This window comes from Octopus sinensis, linkage group LG20, assembly GCF_006345805.1.
Source record: "Octopus sinensis linkage group LG20, ASM634580v1, whole genome shotgun sequence".
In the NCBI taxonomy this organism is placed as follows: domain Eukaryota; kingdom Metazoa; phylum Mollusca; class Cephalopoda; order Octopoda; family Octopodidae; genus Octopus; species Octopus sinensis.
This window is the reverse complement of record NC_043016.1, coordinates 15,913,934-15,925,090: the sequence shown is the minus strand read 5'-3', so window position 1 is coordinate 15,925,090 and position 11,157 is coordinate 15,913,934. Positions and strand designations below refer to the sequence as shown.

Here is an 11,157-nt window from a genome sequence, read left to right as displayed (position 1 = left end):
GAAAAATCTGTTCATGCAGTGTCATTTATTTAAAATCTGCAAAAACATCTGGCCATTGAAGTATATTTTGCTGGAAAGACTAAGGAAAATAATAACCTGTTTAGTAAGAGATGGTGTTTGGAAACAGAAAGAACATCCAGCCAAAGAAAATCTGCCTTAACAAGTTACGTTTGACTCATACATGCATGTTAAAGTGGATACTAAAGCAATGCACATACATACATGGCAAGTAGTACTGAAGAGATGGCAGACAAATGAAACGGATTTCAGCTTCCAGGGAATTTCTAATGCAATATAGAACCAGTTACAAAAGACAGAAGCAAAATAGATAAGCTGGAATTAAGTGAAATTAATGAATTTGAAGATGGTGTTTATATTGGTTTTTAAATTAATACATAAAACAACACCTAACCTTGAATTGTATGATAGTGATGGAGAGAGAAAAGGAAAGACAGCACCATATCTAATATTTACAAAATGTCTCATTTAAAATTATTGATACATCCTACATCTGCAAATCCCTCAAGGAGTTGTCAATAATCAAGATGAGGAAGTTAAAAGAATTCTGAGAAACAGCTGTTAAATTCTGGAAAACAAAATATAAATTCTTCAGGTAAAACATTCTGCAAACATCCATGAAAATGTAACCAGCTGGTTACAAACTTGCAATAACTCAATTACTATAAATTATCAATTAAAATCTTACTGTAATATTTCAATAAGTATTTCTATACCTGCAGACATGGCTGTGTGGCAAGAAGCTTGCTTCCCAACCACATGGTTCCAGGTTCAGAACCACTGCATGGCACTTTGGACAAGTGCCTTCTACAGCCTCAGACCAACCAAAGCCTTGAGTGGATTTGGAAGACAAAAACTGAAAGAAGCTTGTCATATATATATATATATATATATATATAGGGAGAGTTTACGAAAAAAAAAAAAAAAAGGACGAAGACAGGTGGTGTACAAAACAAACAGATGTATAACTCAGGAATAGAAAAAGTTTTTTACGTTTCAAGCTTACGCTCTTCTATATATATTTTAAAGGTTAAATTTATAAACAAGGGCAAAAGAAAATTCTAATGCCAAAAATAGACTTAAATTGTCAATAACCATATAATTTATCACTATAAGCACGCATCTGGAAGTTAGCTGACAGAAATTTCTAAAAAATTCCATTATTATCGTATCGGCCCCAATTTCAGAGTTAATCCATAAGAATTTTCTCCTCGTCATTAATAAATACGGTAAGAAATAAATGAAATACTTACTTATACCCATGGAAGAAGCAAACACTAAGTTATGAGTGCACTTAAGTACCCCAAATATATCCAAAATAGAAATTATATAGCACACTCCGAGACTGAAAATTCTCAGAGTTTTCTTTTGCTCTTGTTTTTAAGTTGTTTATAAATTTAACCTTTAAAGGTATTTTTTAATATGCTGGCCATTGATAGAATTTTTTTCGAAAAATTTTATCCTATATTAGATGTAAATTTAATACTATTCACTTCCGGACTCTCTCTCACTGAGAATTTTCAGTCTGATCACATGTGTCTCGGGGTGTGCTATATAATTTCTATTTTGGATATATTTGGGGTACTTAAGTGTACTCATGACTTAGTGTTTGCTTCTTCCTTGGGTATAAGTAAGTATTTCATTTATTTCCTACCGTATTTATCGCTAACGAGTAGAAAATTCTTATGAATTAACTCTGAAATCAAGGCCGATTCGATAACAGAATTTTTTAGAAATTTCTGTCGGCTTTCGAGACGCGTGCTTATAGTGATGAATTATATGGTTATTGACGATTTAAGTCTATTTTCGGCTTTAGAATTTTTTCTTTTGCCCTTGTTTACGAGTTGTGTATATATATACATACATATATATATATACATATATATTATATGTCTATGTCCCTATAACTTAGCGATAAGAATACCAATAGAATAAGTACTTAACTTCAAAAGAAATGAGGTCTGGGGTCAATTTGACCAAAACCCTTTGAGGCAGTGCTCCAGCACGGCTGCAGCCGAATCACAAACAAGTAAATGAATAAAGATGCAGTAAATGTTCTTTTTTACAGCTATTTTACCAGAAGTGATTCTGAGTTAAAAAAAGAGCAGATTAGTAAAAAGAAAAGAAAAAAAGCTATATAGTTAAGTCTTGGTAGTTATGGCAACATACATGGGCTCCACGGTGATTACAAAGATGACTGCAAATATGCTGGTGTATATAGATACTTTTAAACAAATGACCTGTGGTGGTGGTTATGCTTGATTTGGTACCAGAGTAAATATACTTTATTTAGTATGTTATTGTTGCTACTATGGAATAACAAAATATATGGGCGCAAATATGGCTGTGTAGTTCAAGGATCTCTTCACAACCATGTAGTGTTTCAATTGTATCAATCAGAAAGTGCAGTAAGAAAAATATCCACCAGCATACAGAAACAAACAAGACAGCTCTTTGCTAATGAAACATATCCCAGCATGGCCACAACTCACTGACTGGATCTATTAACCGTTTAGTAGTCAAACAGGCCATATCTAGCTAAAATATCCTGTTTATTTTCAAACTAGCCAGATACAGCCTCTCACACCTACCATACAATGTCCTAAAAATAAGCAGTTACATCATTTTTATTATAAAATGACACGATAATGCATGAATAAATAGACATAACATGACAAAATAATTTGAATGCAAAAGGGTTAATTCAGGAGTTTTGTGAATAACTAAAGTATAACTGAAAGAACCAATATCACAAAGGAAAATAAATACAATGCTAACTGCACAAATGTCTGATTTTTCTGAAATACATAAAAACAAAGCCACTTGCATATGAGTGAACAACACAGAATATATGGATGTCTTTTTACTTTCTTCTATTTTCATTTTTTCTTTCGTTCCTCTTGACAGCGTGGACAGTACCATTTTCCTTTTGGTTTTGTTGTAAGCCCAACACAAGCAAAATGAAACCATTCTATAGGGCACTAAAAAAAATAAAAATCACTTATTCAAAATCAAGGTTCTGAAGTGTATAGAGTGGTACAAATTTAATTCATTCCTGAAGACCATTCAAAAAATGTTCAAAAATTTTTCCCATAGGAAATTCCAATCAGTGATGTGCACTAAACAAATGTCTGACAGCAAGTGATGCTCTCCTACCACTGGTACACCCAGCTTGTTGCCAGATTGCATATTTGTTACTCAAGACAACATTCATCACCCAAGAAATTTTACGTCTGAAAAATTGTTTGCGATGAGGTGTCTAAACTGAGGATCCAGTGTTTGTGTGTGTGTGAACATACCTTATGGTGTATGTCTGAATGGTTAAGTTTTCTTTGCAACCAAAAAGACCAAGATCTCACCTCAATAAGTGGCATGCTGGGAAATTGTCATTTTATATGACCCCAGATCAACTCGTACCTTATAAGTGAAACTGGATATATAGAACCTATATGGAAGCAGACAGATGGATTGTATAGCCTTGTCATGTACACTGCTCAAGAAATATGTTATGGATACAACTGTCACCGGAATGCTCAATTACTTAAACATTAATTCAATTCAGCTGATCAAACACTAGAGATCCATCTCTATTACTTATCACTCACACATACACAAGTGCAGAGTTAAGATGAGAAGGGAATTTAACACCTGTAATGCTGCCACACTTATTAAAAACTGCATACTGGGGTCTACAGTTTGGTCCTTGGCTCATGGTAATAGGCTGGATCACAGCTGATCCGTGCTACACAATTGTAAAGACAAACTGGTTTTACCTTCAGAGGAAGATTATATATAAAACAAAACAAAAAAGAAAGCTAAGTACATAAGACTCAGTACCCTGGATTTTCAGAAATTAATAAAAAAAAAAAAGAGTATTTGACAGTAGCAACTGAAATTTAGCAATGTCCGTGTGTAAAATATATTTAGAAGAGATCTTAAACTATAAAACACACACGTGTGTTTGTGTACATGTACATATGTAGGGAAGGCTGTGCAGGTGTTTCATTCAGACCACAAGGTTAGTCTCACCATGCAGCTCCTTGGGCTAACAAATATCCTATGAGTGGAATTGTAGACAAACTAAATAGAATCCCTCTGTATGTGTAAAAGCTGACCTCACATGAGATCATCTGAGTCCCAAAAACTGTCATATTTACATTTCTAGTGAAGATAATGTCCTGTGGCTGTGCTCTAGGAGAGAGAGGTTGGTTAAACCACACTCGTATAACAAGATAACAAGAAAGAGTTGGAAATAGGAACATCTAACTGCAAAAACAATAACTGAACTGCACAGCCTATGATAATATTACAAAAAAAAAAAAAAAAAAAAAAAGAAATGTAAAAACTAAGTAATTTGTTTCTCCCTGTAAAATACAGTATCAAATTATAGAGAAAAACCAAAGCAACTTACATCAGGATTATCACAGCCAATCATTTCACCATATGATACTTGATGACAAAGACAGTATGTTGGTTCATTAGGATCTACAGGCATATCAAGAACATCTGATGGATGAGTGATAGAGAGTGGTAATGATGGCAAACTATTCTCCATATCAGGCCTAGAAAAAAATTAGAGAGGGGGTGAAAAAAAAACAAACATATTTACACCTTCGTGAAATTTATATTGGCATAAATACTGTCAATTTGCAATTTACTGAAACCATACATCACTTGGATGATAACTGCACTGCTGCTCTCCTCAGTCTGACACTATTCTTTATGTACCTTCCATAAAATATTTTACATAAACTTATACTTGAAGTTATTTTTTATGTCCACTTTTTCATGCTTGCTTGGGTTAGATGTGTTCTTACAATTTGTTATATTGTTGTCACTTGCTTGTGTGAATTTCAACATTCTGAAATCAGCTTTTTTTACCACTTCTGTCCAAGTTTCCTTCAATCCTCCTCTTTCACTCGGACATTCCTAGCACTTTTATCCATCTGTTCGTCTTCTTCATACTCATCATTTCTATACCGACAATCTTCGTTCTTCAATGCTATAACTGATTCCGCTTAAACACAGTCCTTTTGTATCATCACATTCATGCATACTAATATTACACATCCAACAAAATATGAACATACGTCCCTCCAACCCTTACATATCCTCTGCTTCACCACCCACATCTCAAAATCATTCACGTAATTATATTTATAACACACACAAACAATCTATTATCTTTTAAGAAGTTATTCACTTTTTATACGGCATCCCATATAAAATATGTTCTAACTTCTGTAAACATATTTCCATTTTTTTGCTCTTATTCAAAAAAGCTACCGATAAATAAAAGCTTAACTTTGGTAAAAGTTTATGAAATGGACATCCCATTTACAAAGAAATATTTGTAAAACATCTTAATGAAATGGGTTACAAATTAAGAGTTTCCAATAAATTCTAAAAATATCTTTGTTCCATAAACCTAGTCAACTACCTTTCTTTTAATAGGATAGAAAATAAGAAAATGCCAAAACTAATGTAATTTGATAAATTAATTAGCAAAAGCTTTAACAATTGAAAAAACTAAAGAACAACGAAAAGCAATATTACTGAATTTGTAGTGAGGATTTCTTATTTTTCTTCTTTTTAGGAATCTCATCTTCATATTCTGTCTTCAGAGATTTCCTCTTCTTTTTATCTTTTACTTTGATAGCTGAAATTACAAATATAAAAATAAAAAAACTCATCAATATTCAATCACTTAACATTCTACTCAGACTTACTCTGTTTATCATTAATGTTTCAGAGTCTAGTATTTTAAGGTGGGGGTAACATGGATGGAATACTACATTTAAATTTGATCAATTACCTCTCGATAACATCAGGCTGCTAGAGAGAACTAGAATAATGCAGTAACAAAGAGGTCATTACTGCAAGCCCAAGTGATGGATAGTGACGCATAAGTTCATAACTTTAAAGTTACAATCAATGAATTTATTTCATCACTGAGCTAATATTACTCTGCCTGTTGCAGTGTGTAACTTCCATCATACAGCTAAGAACATTTTACTTCCCAATAATTCAGAAGTCAACCCAAATTTTAAAAAACCATCCCATTTACAAACGTTTCAAAACAGTCAACCACGGAGAGTATATTCATTCTATAGTTATATTCACGCGTGCAGAAATCTTTTACTCTCATATGTAATTATTAATTTAATTTTTCAGTAAACCCAATTTTCAAAATTGATAGGGAATTATTTCGTTGCAGTTAGAGAGATTAAAACATACTTGGACCTTCTTTTGGTTTTGTAATGCTCTTTTCTTTCAAATCTGCTTCAAATCTCGCTAAATCAGCATCCAATTTACGTATATGCTTATCAACCTTTGAAGAGGTAAAAAAAGACAAAATTAAAAACACAAAACAATAAAGGATAAATAAAATATTCTAGCTTACAATCGTTTTGTCAGAGACTATATATGAGGACCAGTGAATCCTATTGAAAGAATTTGTAGGATCTCATCATAATCACCACATCATTGAATATCTGTCTTCCGTGACGGCACAGATTGGTTTGACAATATTAAAAAACACCAGAAGACTGTCAAATTCCAAAATCTGCATTGGTATGGTTTTTACAGTTGGATGTCCTTCCTAAAAACAGCCACCTTACAGCAAGGGCTGGGTGCCTTTTTTTTTCCATATCAATGATACTGACATTGTTTAAGTAACTTGTAAGTCAAAGAAAACAACTTCCTCTTGAGTGAGGAAGACTTAGTGGAGAGAGAGAGAGAGAGAGAGAGGTGGCTTTGTCAGGCAATATGGCTACTCTGCATCAGAGAAAGATGGATGGGAGTAGCTGGAATGATGAGGATTGTGGTAACAAAATGTCAGAGAGTAATCCCAAGATACAAGAAGGTAGGCATAAAAGAATACAATGAACTGGAAAGTGTGGGTGGATAATTCATGAATTATATTTAGCAGCTATGTTAAATAGTTTGCATTCAATTTTAAAGAAAAATAAACTGAAATCAGATTTTAGAGCTTTTACATTTCACTTTAAATATTCAATGAAAATGGGGAAGAAGAAAAAAAAAGAAAAAATTATAACATTTAAATTAAGGAAACTCACCATTTCATAAGTTTGCATAGCTAGTTGGACCTTATCATCACCAAATCCAAGGCTTTTATTGTATCTTAAATTGATGGAATCTAAATGTGCAAGCCGACGATCTTTGTTCATAGTCCTGACATTTCGCAAAAATATTTCAGCTATTTTTTCAATTTCTTTCATTGTGTCTAAAAGAATAAGAAATTGAAATGACAGCATAAGTCTTTATAAGTAATACAATTTTGGTTATTTTATGTCATTCAAACACAGGTAGCCTGTTTTGATATTTCTGCTGTGGGGCAAAATATCAACTAACACCAACTTGCATTTTTTGACTCTTTATTAGAAGAAGTGACTATTGCAGGAATGCCTCTGACCATTTAAGACTGCTTCATTAGGTTCAATTGGGGGGGGGGGTCAATCAACCAGGAACAGATGGACCAGGCATCATAGTCAGAACATAAAAGACTTCACTGCTCCTACAATACTACTGCTGCTGATAAACTGTGGGGAGGGTTAGATGATTAAATTTACCATGGTACTTGAAAATATTTTGGTTGATGCTTTAATGGTTGACAATCCACAAAAAGTTTTATATATACACACAAATCATGAATTAAGCATCTACTCCCCACCCTCACTAAAAAAATTGTGAAGAAACTGTTGCAAAAATTTTTTTTAACTCACACACCAAAAGTATAATTATCAAATTCCCTGCTACACATAACCATTTCTTTTGAGAACTTCCAAAGAAATTTTTATAAAAATTAGGAATATAAAAATCACTACCTTGTACACGTTGATCAAGATCTCTCATGAGAGTGAAGTTTCTTTGGAGTTCTATAGGTAAAGATTCAAGACCTAGGAGATAAAAAATACATATGAACAGAACTTAGGTATTCACAGGTAATTATACTAAAACAAAACTATATATCAATCAAACACACGGCCAGTTCACAAAATTATATTTTTACATTTATGTCAGTTAATAATTTCATCATTATTTTCTGAAAATCTTCAGACAAAACCACAAGTTTCATATAATTGATAATACATTGAGTCAATTGATATAAATACCAGACTCATATATATTCTTTTATTCATTTACTTGTTTCAGTCATTTGACTGCGGCCATGCTGGGGCACCTCATTTAGTCAAACAAATCAATCCCACGACTTCTTTGTAAGCCTAGTACCTATTCTATTGGTCTCTTTTGCTGAAATGTTAAGTTACAGTGATGTAAATACATCAACATCAGTTGTCAAGCAATGGTGGAGAGGTCAAACACAGACACACATTATATATATATATATATTAGGAAGGGAATCCAGCTGTAGAAACACAGCCAGATCAGACTGGAGCCTGGTGCAGCCTCCTGGCTTCCCAGACCCCGGTCAAACCGTCAAACCTGTGCTAGCATGGAAAACAAACGTTAAACGATGATGATATATATATATATATATATATATATATACACACACACGATGGGTATCTTTCTGTTTCCGTCTACCAAATTCACTCAAGGCTTTGCTTGATCTGAGACTACAGTAGAAACTTGCCCAAGGTGCCAGGCAGTGGGACTGAACCTGGAACCAAGTGGTTGGGAAGCAAGTTTCTTACCTCACAACCACGCCAGTGCGTATATATACATCACAGCAAAAATATCACAAAAACTGTTACTCAGAGTTTCACGTTCCCATTTGGACAGTTTTGTTTTGACTATATATATATATATATATATATATATATATATATATATAAAATGAACCATCATGCCTGTGAGAACTGGCAGAGGCAGGTAGCCAAATTTTTATGTGAATATTCTACAAGTCCTGAACAGAGGCAACCACCCTTCAAGATTTCTAAATATTATTTGGCTCAGATGGCAGCACTGCAGAAAAGTGCTGGTGAGTTGTCAGGATGATGATAAGAGACATTTCAAACCTCCTGAAGGGTCTTTCACATTCACCAAGGCTTTAAAAAAGCAGTGTGATAAAAACTGCCCAGAGATCTTCTGCGGACATTGAACATTTCATTCAAAACAACAACTGTGCTAGAGATCTGACCGAAATGGTCTGGATGCTTTTTACCAACTTGAATCTGACAGCTGCAACTTCTTATCTGAAGAAATAGGGTTGCCTAGTCATACAAGGACCTGTAGAAGGCAGCTTCCTAGTTACCAATAGCTGTTGCCTGAAACACTGATGTAAGTATAGTACATTCAAATTTTATACCTATTGCAAGATTCTTTTCCTTTTTTAGGGACCTAAGGAAAGAAACAAGCACAGTGAGAATATGGAGTGGCGTTGGAAGTGTGCCTTTCCCAACTTCACGATTTTTTCAGTGAAGCAGTGGCGAGACTTCTACTTCCTCCCAGCTGCAGGATGCTGCCATGAACCCATTCTGTTGGAAACTGCCTGAAAGCTAACTGCCACAGATTGTGACTCGAAGTGCATCTCCCACCAACTTGACACAAAGTAAACAAGACATATTCAGAGTTGGCCTGCAGTCCAGTGGTGTGAAACTGTGCAGACCAATTCTGGTCTGCTGCTTCAAGATACAGTGTAGCTGCAGAAGTCTGGTGAGAGAGGAGTTATCTACTGATAGGAAAGACTCGTATATAAATGTATAAAATCTAATTAATGATTAGAAAGACATTGGAGAACGAAAACAAATTAAATTGCTGTCAACACAATGCTTCCAAGTAAGCACAAGAGACATCACATCATTATTATATATATATATATACACACACACACACGACCAAGTATTCAAACATTACATCATTATTATATATATATATATATATATATATATATATATACACACACACACACACACACGTGCGCGCGAGTGCCTATACACACATCTATAGACGGGTGTGTGGCTGTATTTACACACGTGCGAGCGTGTGAATGCGGGTAAAAAAAAAACCCACAAATACATTGAAAACAGTGAAACATTGACAAAATGACATTTTATGAAAAATCAAAGGTTTTTTTAAATATAAGAAATAAATATTCTTAAGTCCACAAATGTCTGATGAGAATTCTGTTTCTAATTTAAATCTAAAACAGAATTAAATAGTGATGAAAGTAAAACATAATAAACTGCAGTGAGAAACGATTGAATTTGTGTTTTTAAGAAGACATTTGAGAAAAGGGGAAAATGACAACAAATACTTGTCAAAAAGTGTGATTAGGAGTTTCTCTCGCTTTCAATGTCGTTTTGTGTTGTTCTTTGCTGCTTTCCACCGACCACCGCATTATGAATACACGGTCATTTATTGTGTGGTTAATAAGAAGAGTTGTTTGTGAATGTGAATTAAAGCAGAGAAACATTAATTAATTAGGCGCGGTTTAAAAGGGTCAAAATGGCGGGACGGAAAAGGGGGGGGGGCAGAGAGGAGAGAGAGAGAAATTAATGAATTGGGGCGAAAAAGGAAGGGTTTTGATTTAGATAAAAGGGTATTCCTTCGACAAGTTGAATATTATTTGGTAATTCTGCAGAAATTTATACCAAAAAGAAGAAAAAGAAGGAAGGAGTGGAATATATTTTCTTCTCTCAAAAAGTCAACAAATTAAGAGATTCCGGGGATATTTAGTAAGTAAAAATAATACTGATATATGGATTCTGGTGCTAATTTTCTTAACAATCTCCACTTGGAATTATGAAGACAGATGAGAGAGAGACAGAGAGGCAGAGAGACGGGAAAAGAGGAGACATGAGACGGAGATGAATGAGGGGGGGAGGGAGTCGGGAAATTTTGTTTAAAAAAAGGCGCAAAACTTCATAAATTGCTGCTTTTCCAAACAAATAAATTATCTGTTGATAAAAGCAGAGTGTGGTGGTTAAATTTCATTGAAATATTAAAGTTTGTTGTGCTTGTGTTGAACGTGGTGGTGAGTACTTACTGTCGAGGTAATGTTCGAGATACATCGCGGTGGCCATTTTCTCAATGTGTTTCCTTGTGTCAGTGAGTTACCATCACGTGAGCAATATATAGACATCATCAATTAACCTCTAACCAGCGATGCAGCCAGATGTATATATTTATATATACATTCATATATCGATGTAG

General features: G+C 34.1%; 1 protein-coding gene and 1 long non-coding RNA gene across 3 annotated transcripts; one reads left to right on the top strand and one right to left on the bottom strand.

The window, feature by feature from the left end:
• The first annotated feature begins 299 nt into the window (after nucleotides 1-299).
• Nucleotides 300-10,800, top strand: LOC118767305. Its single transcript, XR_005003212.1, has 3 exons — nucleotides 300-428; nucleotides 6,811-6,820; nucleotides 10,757-10,800. It is a non-coding gene; the product is annotated as an uncharacterized LOC118767305 (long non-coding RNA).
• LOC115222543 (inhibitor of growth protein 4) lies at nucleotides 2,890-11,128 on the bottom strand. 2 transcript variants are annotated; one of them, XM_029792803.2, is made up of 7 exons: nucleotides 10,991-11,128; nucleotides 7,866-7,937; nucleotides 7,098-7,264; nucleotides 6,256-6,349; nucleotides 5,575-5,677; nucleotides 4,430-4,580; nucleotides 2,890-2,999 (listed from the first exon to the last, which is right to left on the bottom strand). In XM_029792803.2, exons 1-7 carry the CDS (start codon nucleotides 11,025-11,027, stop codon nucleotides 2,898-2,900), a joined length of 726 nt encoding a protein of 241 aa, XP_029648663.1. In that variant the 5' UTR covers nucleotides 11,028-11,128; the 3' UTR covers nucleotides 2,890-2,897. The 2 variants fall into 2 exon arrangements, with proteins under 2 accessions (XP_029648663.1, XP_029648664.1); XM_029792804.2 differs by having other exon boundaries at nucleotides 6,262-6,349.
• Between the last annotated feature and the right edge of the window lie 29 nt (nucleotides 11,129-11,157).